The sequence below is a fragment of the Anabas testudineus genome, chromosome 22 (genome assembly GCF_900324465.2).
Source record: "Anabas testudineus chromosome 22, fAnaTes1.2, whole genome shotgun sequence".
Taxonomy (NCBI): domain Eukaryota; kingdom Metazoa; phylum Chordata; class Actinopteri; order Anabantiformes; family Anabantidae; genus Anabas; species Anabas testudineus.
Window position 1 is genome coordinate 20,433,354 of NC_046630.1, and position 17,254 is coordinate 20,450,607.

A 17,254-nucleotide genomic window follows, 5' to 3' on the forward strand; every position below is an offset into this window, starting at 1 on the left:
GCTGAAACAAAAGGCAAGTTTGACATGTCCACTGTATGAGATATATTTTATCAGATACTGTACAAATAAATCAAGTACACTGTGTGAAGAACAGAACACATGATGTGACAAATCATGATTTATGATACAGTAAAAGAAAGGAACATCACAAATGAACATCCATAGACAAGCCTAGGATGAGAAGGATGAGAAAGGTGTGCATCAACGGTACTTCTATCCCTGTGCTGAATAGAAGACAATGGTGAGGTGGACAAAGATACGACAAGGGGAAGACCTTTTGGGGCGGGAGGGAATGTAAAACAGTTGATGATGTTCAGTGGTGTCATGATCACAAGAACACGCAGTGTGACACTGGTTCCTACTCACAGCTCTTCCACCTGCTTCATGCGCACAGACACGCTGCAGGCCTCCTTGGTGACAAGCCTGCTCAGCAGCAAGGCAAGGTGTACACAGCAAGACAAGATTAGTTTGTTAAGTACAGCAAGAGGACAGCAGAGGAAACAGAAGCCAAGGACACGGTTATTAGTGTTAAAAGCTGAGCAGAAAATATGATTTGATGGAAGTAAAGAATCCGAAGCAGAGAAAATAAGAAACGTTTAAGAAAAACAATTAGATCTAGTAGGAAAAGAGAAAATTGTTTAAATTAAAAATTCCTCACTGGTTCTCAATCTGGTCTTGGCGCAGTGCAATGCTGCCATGTTCATCCAGCAGGTTTTCCCTAGAAGAGGACTGGGTGGGGTCCAGCTTCTTCACATAAGCAGCAGGAACGAAACCCTGACGATCGTTCACCTCCACCTTCCACCAGTCCTGCAGCACGAAGGAGAGGGGGCAATATTAAGAGATGCTGATGAGACACTTTGATGTAAATCAAGTGAGGATCACACATAGATTGTACACACAGTATAGAAACATGGATAGATAAAGTCATAAATGTGCATCAGAAACAAATACTAATTTTCATGAATACTCAGCTCAGAGACTATACTACGACATAGTGAGAATACACTGTCTATATTCACGTTGTTATTTCTCAAAATGAAGGCATACCATGCATCATATCTCAGTGGCTCATTTGAGAACAGATGTAAACGTTCCTCTATGAAATTCACTTTGAACCTCCCAGTCAGAACTTAGAGAATCCATAGCAATACAGAGTTTAGTTGGAGATTAGTTGGTGTGGGAGATATAGACTCAATATTTCAAAGACTATTGTATTAATTTTATGATGATATAGAAAAAAATGAATTAACAATGTTTCATCAGTGAAACAGATTTTTTTTAGAGCAAACAAACTGAAGGGCATTTTCCATTCTTCTATTCTGGTGGGCTACTGTCCTTGACTGCATTTACATACCTATAAGTAACCAGGTTACTGAGAGAAAGTAGCTTTCTAAAGTAGGAACAGTTTACATGCAAGCTGCTTTCTGACTTTTTTTCCCAGTTATGTTCGTGTAGCTGCAGAATGACAGCACAGAGTAGAGAGGAAAAGTGTTGGAAAGGAAAAGAGTGGAGAGAGATACAGCTGATACACAGAGTGAATTGTTTAAATAGAGGAAATCTACAGTGGAAAGTGACTTATTTACTGTAGACTTCTGGCAGAATTTGATTTAAAACAAGGTGGCATTACTCTGTAATGATCTTACCTTCTGTCACTCTGCCTGACATGCTGCTCTCATTTTAAACAGTGGGCTTGTGTCATTGTTTTACATGCTGATGATCATAAATGCGTCAAAACATAACATAACATGATATGGCTACATCATTGATAATGCAAAATTACACTTCCCGAAATAACAATTTATACTGGTATTAGCATGGACGGGATGATATTGTACACCTCTATCATTTAGCTGCTTGTATGGCTGACTTAATCTGGTTGTATGCCTTTTTATGCAATTTTAAAATACAAATTGATATTTTGAGCATAAGATCTAACAACTATAATTGAGTCTTCAATATGCGTAAAAACAGATAACGAACTATAAACATTGTGGCACTGGATGACATGCACTTCACTACCATGAACAAATTGTAGTTTATTACTATTTGTTACTAAATTCCAAATACATTGTTTTGCTGCCACAAATAGCCTAGATTATTCTGATGTCAATATATATTGATTATTATAGGGATGTCACAATACCGGATATTTGGTAGTTAACACCATTACAATGAAATTCCACAATACTCAATGCCAATTACAAAACTAGGGCAAAAAATAAAGTCATGAAATGAATGTCAACAAGTATGGGATGTACCCTTTAAGTAACAGTAGTCACTATTTGCAGTCTGAGTGGCGACTTAAAGTTCTGTATGTTTACTAAGATCAGCTGGTAAAAGTCTCAGCACCACACTTTAAGGCCACATTTAAAAAATAAAATAAAATTGAGCAAATCATTACAATGTTGTTATAAGGCCAGTTAGCATGACACTTGTCTTTTGACTGCCGTTTCATTTTTGTCAGCGTTGATATCATTTGCACTTTCATTTGCACTAGTCCTTTCTGTATCTTGCTTTTTTTTTTTTTTTAATGGCCAACTTCAACCTTGGTTAATGGATATTTATGTTTTAGCCAGCGGCCCATTTTTGCACGCTTGTATGTTATATCACTGATACGGATACTTTCCTGCATTATAAGATATCTGAAGAAGACGTTATGCCCAATACCTGCAATCCCATACTGAAATTCAGGCCATGTAAATAATAAATAGTTGGTGTGTAAAAACAGGACAAGAAGAATATTAATACTTATAGCCCAATACCTTGTTGGTGCTGTTGAGCAGAGTAAGGATGTCCCCTTTCTTCATTGTAACTTCACGGGGGCTCTTTTCCTGGTAGTCATATAAGGCCAGGACCAGCTCCTTCCCAGTCTCATCATCAGTTGGTGCCACTTGTTGCTGTTCAATTAAACAAACTATTTGCGTCACTGATTTCTGTTCATGTGATTATTAGTCACAAGATTTTCTGTACAGTAAACCCCTCTCCCAACGAGCTGAGCACATGTGCAGAGTTGAGCTGTAGAGGTGGATAAAATATTACCCTGCAGGACTGGGCCTGTTCCTTCAGGGACTGTATACTGCTTCCATAGGCACTCAGGTCAGACATCAGAGCCTCATGCTTCTTCAGCAGAGCCTGTGGAAGACAAACTATTCAGTTCAAGTAAATGCTGAAAAACAAACAAATAAAACTTACAATAGCTGTTTGTAACTTGATCCTTTACTTTTTAACCACTTGTTCCATTGTCATTATTTTAATTTATATAAGTTTTTGCAGAGGATAAATAACCAGCATCCCTTCCATTTATGTACCTCAGCAGAGTCCTCATCTTTGCCGTAGTCAGGGCTCCCCACGATAGGTTCCTTCTCCCTCATCCAAGACTCAGCCTCATTTGCATCAGCAAAGTACTGCTGAGCCTGCAGAGAATCCTCAAGGTCCTGTCTCCTCTGGGAGGCCTTAGCCTTCAGAGTATCCCAGCGTCCATGTAGTTCAGCCAACTTAGCCTTAACATCCTCACCAGCAAAGTGCCCTGGGAACCAAACGTGAACAAGCATGAATGACTCACATTTAAACATCAAGACTGTATTTCACTTGCTTAACAAGGTCACACTTATCTCACAAAAGACACCAAACAAGGCTTAGAATTTGAATGAATACCTTCCTCAATCATGGACTCTCCTTTTTGGGTGACGGCCTTAATGCGAGGCTCGTGACCAGTAATCTCAGCCTGCAAGGCTTGGTGCTTCTTCAGCAGATTTTGGACACCAATCAAGTCTTTGCCTGAGGAAAACACCAAGAAAATGTATTAGATGTTTTAAGACATGTAATGCTTATTTATACTGACTGTGTCTTGTCACTTTATGGCACTGTGTAACACAGTGGCCTGACTGTTCATTGCTTAGTCATACCTCTGTTAGTAGAGGAAGCAATGGGCTCTTTCTCACGGATCCAAGTCTCTTCATCCTCTACATCCCTGAACAGCTGCTGAAGCCTGAGAGAGTCACACAGTTTCTGCTTCCGGGCAGCCATAGGCTCACGAAGACCTTCATAACGAACAACTAAAGCTTCCTGTTTGTTGCGGATGTTGTCAGCATCAAAGTGTCCAGCCTCTTGGAACTGGCGAGCCTGAATAGTTATGCCATCAATACGATCCTAAGAGAAACATTAAGAAGGCAATTTATAAATTTGCTGCAGTGCACAGTAAATCATCAGGCATCAGTATGCCATAATAAAGAATGCCTTGTGTAAGGTACCTGGTGAGCAGCCACATCGGCCTCCAACAGCGCGTGCTTCTTCTGCAGGTTCTGGACACTGGTTAGGTCTTTTCCAAAGTCGTCTGAAGCCAGGTGACCTTCAACCTCATACAACCACAGCTCTATGTCCTCTACATTTCTGTTGAACTGCTGCTGCTGGTTTGCCTCACGTAGCTTGATGCCTTAAAGAAAATGACAGAAAATAAATGTATTAAAAATGTATGAAATATAATCCATCTACAGTGGCAAGAAAAAGTATGTGAACGTCATTGTTTACTGCATTAATTAATCATAAAATGTGATCTGATTTTCATCTAAGTCAAGTATATTAAATATAATGTGAATAAAATAATAACAAATTTTCTAAATATTTTAGGCACATTATATTTTTAATACTCTTGACTGATCAGATCACATTTTATGACAAATTAATGCAGAAAACCATATAATTTAAATAATATAAAAAAGGTTCACATACTTTTTTTTTACCAATGTATATGCAACAGCAACTCTAGTATTTTCCGTTCGGAAAAAGAGGTCAATCCATGTGTTTTCAGTACCTTTGAGTTCAGTGGCTTCAAGAAGCTTCTTCCACTGGGAGCTGACCTCCTCCATGCGGCTAGCCACTTCAGTGGATGCGTAATGTTTTCCATCCAGCAGCTCCTGGCCAGACTTCTGCAGGGCGTCGATGCGGCTTTGATTAGCAGACAATTCAGCTTCAAAAGCCTGGTGTTTCTGCACCTTACCCTGCAGGTTGGAGGGGTCCTGTTGTCAAATGAGCAGAAGCACAGAGGTTAAAAGATGGGACAAAAATAAAAAGAGAGCGCAACACTGGAATATACAAATGCATTTCAAAATGGATGTTAACTGCAGAACACAATCTCCAAAACTACCTTGTAAGCTTCGTCAGTAGCAGTCTTCATCTTCTCGTTGATCCAGCTCTTTAGCTCATCAGAATCCCTGAAGAACTGCTGCAGGTGAAAAGAGTCTTCCAAGGCAGCGCGGCGTGACTGAGCACGCTCATGCAATGCATTGCGGCGACTAAGCAGCTAAATATGTGGGATAGAAGAGAACAGTTACATGATAAACTTCTGCTATCTGATTTGACATTCCGTGCTAGTCCATGAGACGGTTTCTACATGGGATTAAGAAAAGGTGACAGTGATACTTACAGCATCTCTGCGGGTAGCCACATCTTCCTTGGCATAGTGGTTGTTCTGGATCAACTTAGTAGCAAACTCATCCAGGGCCTGAACATACAGGCATACATAGAGACAAACTGATTGAAGTGTATTCTGCGTAATGCCTTTAAGGTGATATCTTAATCATAAGTGGATAAACTGAAGTAACATACAGTGATTTTCTCTTCCTGGGCACTCAGTGACTTCTCAAAGTCTTCATGTTTCTTCAACAATGCCTCTACACTGTCCAGGGAGTCACCAAGGTCTTCATTGAGGAGGAAAGCCTATACAATAAAAACACAAAATTAAAAAAAAAAAAAGCACACTTCTACCCAGTAATATACCACCACAGTAATCCTTTTCAGAATTAAGGTGTTGTTGTTTGCTTATTTGAGAAGTTACCTCTTGTTTACTCATCCAGTTGTCAACTTGCTCAGTATCTCTGTAAAAGAGCTGCAGGTCCATGCACTGTTCATACTGCTGCCTACGAACCTCCCACAACTCAAGCAGAGACTCCTTCTCCTCAGCAAGGACACCCAGCTACACACAAAACACGATTTTAAACATGATACATAGCAGCGTGATGGCAAATAACATCACACAAAAGAAGTTAAGATGCTGTCACACTCCTACCTTCTCCTTAACCTCTTCAGAGGCATAGTGACCTGTGTCTAACAAGGCCTTGCCAGCGTCATCAGTGGTTCTAAAACTGTCCTCATGGGCATCAATTTCTCCCTGAAAAACAAAACATGAAGAACACTTAGAACTGACATAATTTTGAGGATTTACCTTGTGAAGTGGTAAGACAAAATGTATATCTGTACTTGATCTGTAAACCCTGATTTTTTACTAGCCATCAATAATTATCTAGTTATTATCTATATTCACAGATGATTAGAATGTAAAAAACATTAAGGGCACTGTAGGTAAATAAAGGCAATGAATGCAATTTTAGAATGCTACCACAGGAAATGGAAGCCACCATTAAAGCTGAAATTCTATAAAAATAGAAAGTGTTAAATAAATGATGTTTTGTATTTTGAATGCAAACCTGGAACCTAAATTGTCATCAGATAAAAAAGAATAAATCTCAAACAGCTGTGTGCAGCAACCTTATGCTCCTGGTGGCGGTCTAGTAGAGCCTCAGCTCCAGCCACATCATTGGCCAGTTCATCAGCATTGATCAGGGCCTTCATCTCTGTCACCCAGCTGGTCAGATCCCTAAAGTCTGCAGTGAAACGCTGCAGCCTGAAGGACATTATCACAAGAAGGCAGGAGTGAGTGAGCTCATTTCATGTTTAAAATATGCTTAAGATTGTGTTCCCATCTGCTTAAATTCATAAATAAAAACATGCTGAATGAATTTATTATTTGCTGAACTGTACATTTAATAACGTTCCCCATAAGACAATGTGTTTATCACAAGATTGTGTCTGATATTTTACCGGTAGGAGTCATTGAGGTGGGCATGGCGCTCAGCAGCTAGAGTACGGATCTGTTCCCAGTTAGTGATGAGTTCATCCTTCTTCAGGTGAATCTGGGAGGCATTTTGGGGATGAGTCTCTTGCAGACGTTCTGCATCACCACCCAATGTGTTGACCTAATTGAAGTAACCAGGGGGACAATAAGACATTACAGCTTCAACTTTCTAACTTCATGGCAGTTGTATATGTGTTGACATTATGCAGAGAAGTATTTGTCTTACCTTATCTTCCAAAGCTGCAAGGTCCCTTTCCAAACCCTCATGTTTGCGCAGCAGAGCTTGCACACTAGCCAGGTCACGACCAAAATCATCAGAGGCCATCAGCTGCTCCTTCTCCTTGATCCAGCTGATGGTCTCATCTACATCCCTGTTGTCAGAACACACAGCATGTCATCAATATATCAATGTATCAGTCAATAAATGTCTAGGTGTGTCGCTGTGTTGTTTACCTGTTGAAGCGCTGCACCTCAGCAGCCCCAAAGAGCTTGGCCTGCCTCTGCTGAGCCAGGCCCTTCAGGCGCTGCCAAGCAGCATTGACCTCGTCCTGCTTGCGAACAATGAGCTCAGCCTCAGGGTGGGCCTCCTGTATCAGCTTGGCTGCCAGCTGGTTTACCTCATTCACACGTTCCTCATGGGCTGCAAGGTCTGTCTGGAACTCGTCAAACTTCTTCTGCAGGAGCTCCACATGCTCCAAGTCTTGACCCAGCTCCTCAGAGGTGGCCATGGCCTCCTTCACATGGAAGTGGAAGATCGGTTAAACAATATAGACACTTCTGCATTTAATTTTCCTGCATTTGTCATTTCTAACATATAGAATGAACAATGAGTAACAAAACACAATGGGCACCACATACTAAGTCAAGACATTTGTTCCTTGTTCAAAGTAACCATAAACCTCAGACAGGGCTTTAAGCATTGACAATGTGAATCTGACCTTATCAGTGATCCAATCCAGGGCATCTTCACACTCACGCAGGTACTGGACCAGTTTCTGGGCCTGCAGTAAGCACATGCCCTTCTCCTTGGTCTTTTGGAGCAGTAGGTCCCAAAGGCGATGTAGTTCCTCAAGACGAGTCTAGATTTTTTTTTTTTAAGTTGTGAAAAGACGAGAGGAAGGTTAAAGTAAATGTTAAAAAGATAGATAAACTGCACAAACATCACATGTGATACTTCTGTCCTTTTCCTCCTGTACTGTAAATGTCAAATTCATACCAACATATCAGTCTAAAAACATATTGTCCTAAAAACAGAATTCCTCTGTGCTGACCCATCTGATACACAGAACATGTGAATCTGAAGTACATTTCCTAACAGAATGACAAGAAAGGAAAGCTGATCAAAAACAAATAACTCTGGAAGAATTTTCACAGCACTCAGGAGTCACAGCAGCCATCACCTACTTTTAAATACTCAGCCATATTGAGACTTGTAACTATGGGTCTCTGTTGTGTCCGGTAAGGCGTGTAGGACTGAATTAGATGGAATGGGTTAACAGTAGACATGTTACGCAAGAAGCAAAGCCAGGTGAGGTGTTTATCAATGTGCCTGCAATATTCTATTTATTTCTTGGTGATGCAGCATAACTGTCCAGTCCCTTATGATCACACAGTGACTTATCACATATACATACTGAATATTTATGTGACTGCATCTTAATTATCACTGTGTCTCTTACTCGAATGGTCTCAGCAGCAAAGTGGCCCTCGCTGATCATAAGGTTCCCAGTCTCATCCAGTTTGATAATGGCGCCAGCATTGGCCTGAACTTCAGCTTCAAAAGCCTGATGTTTCTGCAGTTTACCCTGTGAAAACAAATTTGGTAAAAACATATATATAACCAATAGACTGATATAGATTAACAAATATATAGATTAACAAAAGCATATCTATATATGTACCATAAATTCTAGTACAGTGTCAATGGCTTGAGTTAACAGTCTATATTAATATACCTGTCCTGAAAATGAAAATCTCCAAGCCTTGGGATCAAGTGGTCGCATGAAGAGTTCTATATCAAATACATAAAAAGACAACAAACACAAGGCTGACAGACCTGCAGATTGGATGGGTCCTTGTAGTTCTCATCAGAGGCAATCTGCAACTTTTCCTGGATCCACTTCTCCAACTCATCAGCGTCACGGCGGAAGAACTGAAATCGGTAAGAGTCCTCTAACTTCTGCCGGCGCATAATTGACAGCTCCTTGAAACGCCGGTAGCGGTCCAGCACCTGCTGCCGGCGCTCCTGAATGTCTTCAGCAGTCTCCAGTACTTTGACACCTGTAGTATCCATTTTCTAGAAATACACATATAAAAACACACATAGCATATGTTATACTTCATTTCTAAACACTGATGAAACCACTAAATACTTTTCTTCTACACTGAATCCATGGCAGAATGTCTGAACTCTATTTGGGTGATATTTTGACATTTTACCTGCACAGACAACCAATGTACTGGCATGTGTAACGATAACTATATAAATCTAAAGTCTATATAGTCATCATCATTTGTCTTTAATGATATAAAAGCTCAGGATCAAACAAATGAAAGAAAGAAGCTTATTACACTTATATTTAGTCAATTGGCAGATGGTTCTATCCAAAGCAACTTACAAGTGAGGTACAAACCAAGCAAAATATCTAAGCTAAAGAGAAGAGCTATGTGCACTAAGTGCTCTAGGAAGAGCTGCTTCAGTTACATGGGGTATAAGTGAAACTTTTCTTAAGTGCAGCGAAAGACTAAATTGAAGAGAAAGATTCAAAAGAGTTCTGTTTTCAGCAGGTTTTTGAAAATTGAGAGTGAGGCAGGTGAGCGTGCAAATTTATTTATTTATTTTTTGTCTCCATGACCATTCTGTCAGAAACTTGGAATGAGAATGTGCAGGATACAAACAACAAGTACATTTGCCTAAACAAAAAAACTCCCATCCTGCCTCTGAGCTGAGAAACCAAGCGGCCAGCAGCTGAAATACTAAAATGCCAAATGGGAGTTGGGGGCAGGGGCGGAAATTCCACACGCATACGAACAGTAACCAGGCTTCGTCACACAATGGGATCGCTGCAGTCAGCTTCTTTGTATACTGTGCTTCTGGCTCTATGGCCAATGGAGCTACAAACTGTAAGTAATATCCATCTAGCAGCCTACCTAAAATCAACATTCTCTCATGTTTCAACTGGCATCCAGAGAGAAATTATAATAAATTCACATAAAAAAAAAAACATATAACTTAGTACTTCCTAATTCCTCAAATAGAACCCATTTATTCAAGTGAAGAAATCTGCATAAAACTAAGGCTGTAACCTTACATAAACGCGCATAGGCCTATTTTTGACTGAAAAGAGCATTCTGGGTGTGGCTTGGGCATTCTTCAGACTCGTGGTCCGAGAGATACCGGAGTGAAATTGGAGTGGGACATAGGATGATGCTCCCTCAGTTTTAATGAAAGCCACTCTGCCCTCGGTCAAAAATCTGCCCATTCCTGCTCCCCTCTTCACACTCATCTAAACAACCAAACCAAGGTCAACCAGACCCCAATTACCATAGCTGTCCAAGTTGAGCACATAAGGAGGGCAACGAGCATATGTGCAGTCTAATGCAGTTGAACAAGTGTTTTTGTGGATGGTGCAGATAGTGACGCAAAAAGCAATGGATAGGGAGGATTACTGTAGTCATCAGTATGGCTGGGCTTTTTATCTAGCTCCAATGAACAGACATGCTTTGGCCTGCAGAGGAACCATTTATGTTTCCACACAAGCAAGCAGCCCAGCATCCTCACAAACAAACACAAACAACACAGTATGACAGTATACTGCTACTGTAAGCAGATTAGTGCCGCCGTCTCTCTGCATGGCAAAAATTGACTGTCCAGAAAGCTGATCAGTGCCCTTCCCCCGACTAAAAACATGCCCCAGTTCACAGAGAGCTTATTTCAACTTAGGGAGTTTGACTGATGTTAGTTTCATTCTGCACAGTTATGTCAGTGATGGGACACTGTAAGACATCCATTAACATCCATTCATTCTAGTTTTTTTTTTTTCCTCTGAAAGGTTACGTGTTATTTGACATTCTCTAACACTCAAGCAGGGACTTGCTGTCTAAGTGAAACTACTCTCAGTTAGTTTAGCTCTATTTCTGCGGCTCTGGCTAGTAATGCATTTTAAAAACACAACCCTTTGCACACAACACATTATAAGTACTAGGAGCACATTGACTGTACTTTGATTTTAACAACACAGCAGTGACACTGCAAATCATACACCCACGTGACATCCTGTTAATAACAAACAGAACATAAAGACAGAAGCTCTTTCCAGATTATTGCTTTGTCTGCTTTTAATTGAATATCTGAAATAGGAGATAAAATTAGTGTAAGAGTAGGGCTGGTAAACCCTCTGACACCCCTAAATACAGAACTGCAACTGCTGATAGCACTTCCACCCATCTTGCAAGTCTAGATAACAGCTTTCCCTCTCTTCAGCTCTCTCTCACTCAAACACCCCCACACTAATATCAGTGAACAGTGCAGTCAACTTCTCTTCCATGGATAGCTGAAGTCATAACACTTACTTTTTTTCAATTTCATATTCAAATTTTAATGCTGGTTGGGAACTTTGAACATTGCCAGCTGCATGTGACTCTTACAGTCGACAGCTTTCCAAAGTTCAATTATCCATTGTAGAACATTAATATAGCCTGAGCTGACTTAGTGACCCGAGGAAATTGGCTGGAATTAAAATAATAAAAACCCTCCAAACAAAATACCTCCCCTCAATGACTGCATTCTGCTACTGAAGCTCTGATATATTTTCATTTACATTTAGTCATTTGGCAGACGCTTTTATCCAAAGTGCCTTACAAGGTACAAGGTAAAGGCAGGGTAAACATAAGGAGGTCTTGCCTAAGGACAACTACCCCTCTGGTCTCCCGCAAGGTGGGCGGCGATCTTACCACTACACTATCCAGCCACCGTGGTTACAGCATAGTCTAAACCATAAAAAGCTACAGGGATCGTATCTAATGTTGGCATACCAGCTGTTGAGAGGAAGCGTCAGTAAAGTGTGTGTGATTGGAACTGCAGTGGACACTCATTGTTGCAAAAAAAATAGGAAAGACATTAGGTAAACTTTCAATTCTTGCAGGTTGTAATTTCATAACAGTTATGTTGCTTGCTTAATACTTTTTTGTAAATAGTAATAATAATAATAATAATAATAATAATAACTACAACAGCTTCAGTAAATATCTAGACTCCTTCACTTCATCATGTTGTAGATATTTTGCAAATTTATTAGCAATTAGGTCTGTGTTATATAGTACTGTCAAAGATATATTGTGATAATCTCTAGCCATCATAAGTCCATAGTTACAATATTGACAACTTCAGTTCATGACGATTCGCCTAAAATATGTGCTATAATATTACCCTACAAACAAACAGGCATGGTGAAAGACGAAGAATTAAAACTGCTGTCAAGGAGGGACTCAGGTAAACAATAGAATATGGACCATAAATACTACTATGAAGAAAATGCTTCATTTATATTCTATATTCTTATTTAATTTTTTCCCCAAAAAATATGTAAAGCTTCACAGTGTGAAAGTAATGCTACTTTCAGACTGCTGAATTATGCTATTGTCATATTGCTATTTACATCATCACTACAAAAATACTTTGTAGAAGTATTTTAAGTCTAGTTTAAATACTAGTTTGTCATCTGATTATCAGTTAAATCAAATGAGGCCAGAACTGCACTATATCTTACTGTTCCTAATGTAGCTGTATTGTTTTTGTTTTTGATGTTTGATGTGAGAGGGAGAGATACAACCCTACATTTTAAAGATAATGTAAATCCTATGCTGCCTCTGAGTGCTAAGAGAATAAGAGATAAAAACATGGGCGTACAGATAGATGAACGAGTGCAATGATTATTGATTCACTCCATTAAAATGATCATTAACAACAATGTTCACTGGACAGCTTCTACCAATATCTACGCATTCTTCCTGGATGGCAAAATCTAAACCTACTTAACTGCTATAAAAACACAACACATTGCTACACTGAGCCAAAACAACGCCCGTTTAAACATTTGTAGAGATCAGGAGGTTTGGACCAGAGGATACATTCCACATATGCTTCATGGACTGGACTGCCGATGAAGTCAGAAGTTATTAATCAGGGTGGAACTCAAAAATATGAAATCGATACTAAACTATCTTAAATAGATAGATATTTGCTTGCTAACTACTCTTGCCATTGTCATTACAATGAAGCAAGACCAGGCCCTAACAGTAGATCAATCATTTTTATTAGACCTCCTTAAAGGAGTGGATGAAGTCATTCTCTTGGCTGCTCTCAGTTTATTTGCTGAACCAGTTGTTATGAATAGGGTTCATACTGATGCAACTCTTGCAGGATGAAAGCTAAAAAAAATATCAGCAGGAAATAGAAGACCTGAACTGAGAATCTACATAAATCTTAACTCATTTCAAGGAAGGAACACTGTTAAAGACTAGTTGACGACCAGCTCAGAGTGGACAGTTAATACTCGGATATTGTTTCCATCAACTGTCATAGATTTTAGTCTATGACAGTCTGGAAGGAGCATACACCTGACTACTGAGACACCCCCTGTAGAGCTACGGAGGAAGTTTAAGAACTAAAGCTGTGGTTACTATATATCTCCTTCTGTCGTATATCTTTTCTAATATCAAAATATTGAAAATATAATAGAACATAATATAGAAAAATAAAAAAAAAAAAAAAAAAAGGCCACTAGATCAGACTAAAATAGAACCATTTCAACTAGGTCCAACCAGATGTCAATAAATAAATTACAAGTCCACAAAGCCAAAGCAGTTACTCAGCAGTCCCCTTCTCTAATAAGACTGATAAATAGCAAATATCAATGAGTATGCAAACTAACAAGTACGCAAAGTCAATGTTTTCTGAAGGAATCCAAACTGAGCCAAATTATGAAATGTGTCCACCGCTATTTAAGATAAGACCACACATCATTTTCACAAAAAGAATATCAAAGGCATGCAATAACATCAACTAATCTATTATTCCAAAGAATAACCAATTAGTTCAGCCACAGTAGGTATCAACCAGGACTAAAAGAACCTTCTGGAGACAGACATGCATAGTTCCTATCAGCAGCCACTTACCAAATCCTTAGGACATTCAAATCAAATCAACTATTACTGTACTGACTGATCTAAAAGTTTGACAGGATGAAAAATAGTGCAAACCCAAACCTCACACAGCAATCTGGATCCTCAGGTTTTATTCTCTCTATCCCAGCTTGTCAGAGGTCTACATCAACGTCATAGTCTGCAGCGGTGTGTACATCTGTAGTACACTCCTTCAAAATCTCAGTGATCGAGAAAACAAAAAGTCATCTACAGCAACACACACAGACGCATTGCACCTGCAGTGACTGCTGTATAACAGAGCAAGCCAAGATGCAGCCCAGCCCATGCGTCTTTTGCTCCTCTATACCTCCTACCCCTCCCTCCAGCTCTGCCCCATCGTTTTATTCAGCAACAACAACATCATCACTGGTCTACACGTCTCATGTACGAAACTAAAGACACAATGACACACAAACACACAGAGGCACACAGACGTAAACATGGTTATTGCCTGGAGTTTTGGTTTAGTAAATGTCGACGTGTGGTGCATCTGTTGGTTGGCTACAGGGTATAATATCAACTGTAATTGGTAAAAGGTTCAATGTTCAAGGTTCTTTATTGTCATTTCAATCCTATATGGTCGTGTAGAGAGTAAAACGAAACAACGTTCCTCTTGGATCACAGTGCTACAACGATGAGACAGAACACAACAACACATTTTTAGAGAAAAAAAAATACAAGAAACATAATTATATAACTATAAAAAACTAAACAAAAAAACCTTAGAGCCCTTACTAAATAACGTGCACAGGTGCACTTTTTTAGTAGTGAGTAATCACAATAGGATGGTGCTTTTATAGCTTTAATATGATAAGGTCAATCGATTTGCTGTACATTTGACATGGTAAGAACTCAACTTTTTAACAAAGCCTCAAAATGTCTGGAAAGTAGTACATGCCAGCAGCAGAATGACAATGAGTTACAAAGATATAGCACATCTGCAGGTCTAACATCAAGCTGAGAGCCCTTGATACCAGGAGGCCTACTTTCTATGTGGGGCATCACCACTCTCACAGGCAATATGTAACGCATTGGACTAAATGTTGTGATACATCTACTTTGCATTACAAACCACTAGGAGCTAACTGATCAGATTTATAAGAACTCATTCTGTCTGCGTCAGTCATAACATGGACAACAAGGTTTATATGACATGTATTCAAATGATGACTGTAACACAATTAATATGAGGCAGTACCAGGCACAAGTAATGTGCCCTGGGAATATGTGGGAATCATTTAGTCTCATTTTGTTTTCATTTTATGTTTCTGTAGCACACAGCAGCATCATTCATGTCCAGTAATACTGTCTGTCTGCATTAAAGGTTAGAAAAGCACACAGGCTAGTAGCTATGTGAGGAATTTGGCACCACCCAGTTAAAACCATTTACCAGGGCACTAGCAGCAGAGAAGAAGATAGCACTTTAATGTTATCTACTTTTACTGTCCACAACCGTCTTCATGCAAACTACACACCATCTTTATAAAGCTTTATTATAATATATTATGTTCTGTTGGAAATGGTCTTTTTATGGCCTTGGACTTCTTAAAAACAAGTCATCGTAGCTAATGGCAACACATTTTACTAAAGTATCCCTTTACGTGTTCGTGTATTTAAGAATACCCGCACAGAATAGTCGTGAAATATTAACCGTGGCAATATAACGTTACTATATAACGATAAATAAATGTGAGTCAGAGGATAAAAAGTGGAGAATATGTCCAAAGGTTTCCAGCAGCACTGGGCGTCACCCTTTCGGCCGACAAGCTAATGTGGTCTTCCACCCTTGCTATTGCTGTTCCATCGATATTTGATTTATTGATTCAAAACACATATTGAAAAACGCAAAGGAAAGGCCTAATTTAATAAATACCGAACAGCAAGATTTGTTTAACGTTAACGCTACCGCAAATTTACAGTGTCATCTAACAGGCTAGCTAGCAGCCAGTAGCCCATGACAAACCCATTGATTACAGTCCGGGTTTTTTTTTCTCATTTTAAGTAACGCTACGTCAAATATGAATGTTTATAATTGATCATTTTCTTTGTGTCTGTACAAGCTAAAGTAATTTGTTAAGCTAGATGATGCTTAACATGGCTTTTATTTCGCAGTTAACCCATATAACGTTTAAAAGCAAAGCCTTGTTTGGCACTATTTGCTTGTATTTTACCCACCGTAAAGTCGCTAAATTTAAATGCATGTAAATAATATAATAATATGTAAATTCACAAGAAATTCTTGCAGCTAGCTAACGTTAACCCTGTCGTTAGCCTCCTAGCGTAATCGCAGCAGCCACAGAAAACAAACTAAAATAACAGATCAGGGCGGCTGGGAAAGCACAGTCTATATTGTGAACTGAGCCTCTGTTAAAATGAGCAACTTAATAATAATATGTGCATTTTCGTACCTTGGTTTGTTTTCAAAAGAGCTTAAGAAATAGTGGCTGTCCAGGTGGCTCGACGACGACGGACGAGGCTACTCTCTGGTACGGCTGTTTTTTTAATCTCCTGTGACGTAATTTTCTGCAGCTTTACGGAAAGGCCCGATCAATACCGAACAGAGACGAAGCTGACTCATGCTCAACACAAACATCCATTTGTTTCTCTAGTTCATTCTAACCACATTATTACATTATTGTAATGTTCTGATAAGAAACTGTGTGTCATAATGACAATAGAGCTGTGATGACTTTGTGCATAGTTTGTGTTGGAAAAGCATTCTCAGCATTCTAGCTCTTACATAATAACCCCAATAATCAAGTTATCTGACAAATCTTCAGCAGCCATTTTTTATTCTACCACCTTGCAGACAAAAGGATAATTTTGCATGAGCCAATATATAGTGTTAGATATATTTTCCATCTAAAGTCCTCTGACAGCAAGTTAACTAAAATATATATCCCCAAATCTGAGCACACCTCTAGTAGTTAGAGTAGTTATAACAATTTACCTTTTGCCTATTTATTGTGTAGTGTTACTGTGAATGATGATTTAAGTATGGTTTTCTTATTGGCAGTTAATGTGGCTGAAAATGTCTACAAGAAGCAGACTCAGCCACTATTTGCATGTACCAATACTAACATGCATTATGCTGGGTTTAATACTAGTAAACTCTATATGACAAGCAGAAAATAAGAGTTG

The 17,254-nt window shown here is 39.2% G+C and overlaps 1 protein-coding gene across 4 annotated transcripts in view; it reads right to left on the reverse strand.

Moving 5' to 3' along the window:
* Positions 1-16,658, reverse strand: part of sptan1 (spectrin alpha, non-erythrocytic 1) — a 30,446-nt gene extending 13,788 nt beyond the window's left edge. For all 4 annotated transcript variants that reach the window (XM_026340278.1, XM_026340276.1, XM_026340277.1 and 1 more), the window contains exons 1-21: positions 16,522-16,658; positions 8,967-9,206; positions 8,590-8,715; positions 7,849-7,989; positions 7,364-7,644; positions 7,137-7,281; positions 6,877-7,031; positions 6,544-6,679; positions 6,065-6,166; positions 5,834-5,971; positions 5,605-5,715; positions 5,423-5,500; positions 5,144-5,299; positions 4,811-5,015; positions 4,251-4,432; positions 3,906-4,149; positions 3,655-3,777; positions 3,309-3,526; positions 3,040-3,132; positions 2,763-2,897; positions 659-807 (exon numbers count right to left, since the gene is read on the reverse strand). In XM_026340278.1, coding sequence (XP_026196063.1) covers positions 659-807; positions 2,763-2,897; positions 3,040-3,132; positions 3,309-3,526; positions 3,655-3,777; positions 3,906-4,149; positions 4,251-4,432; positions 4,811-5,015; positions 5,144-5,299; positions 5,423-5,500; positions 5,605-5,715; positions 5,834-5,971; positions 6,065-6,166; positions 6,544-6,679; positions 6,877-7,031; positions 7,137-7,281; positions 7,364-7,644; positions 7,849-7,989; positions 8,590-8,715; positions 8,967-9,203 — 3,155 coding nt within the window. In that variant the 5' untranslated portion in view covers positions 9,204-9,206; positions 16,522-16,658. The remainder of the gene's footprint in view (positions 1-658; positions 808-2,762; positions 2,898-3,039; positions 3,133-3,308; positions 3,527-3,654; positions 3,778-3,905; positions 4,150-4,250; positions 4,433-4,810; positions 5,016-5,143; positions 5,300-5,422; positions 5,501-5,604; positions 5,716-5,833; positions 5,972-6,064; positions 6,167-6,543; positions 6,680-6,876; positions 7,032-7,136; positions 7,282-7,363; positions 7,645-7,848; positions 7,990-8,589; positions 8,716-8,966; positions 9,207-16,521) is intronic.
* Between the last annotated feature and the right edge of the window lie 596 nt (positions 16,659-17,254).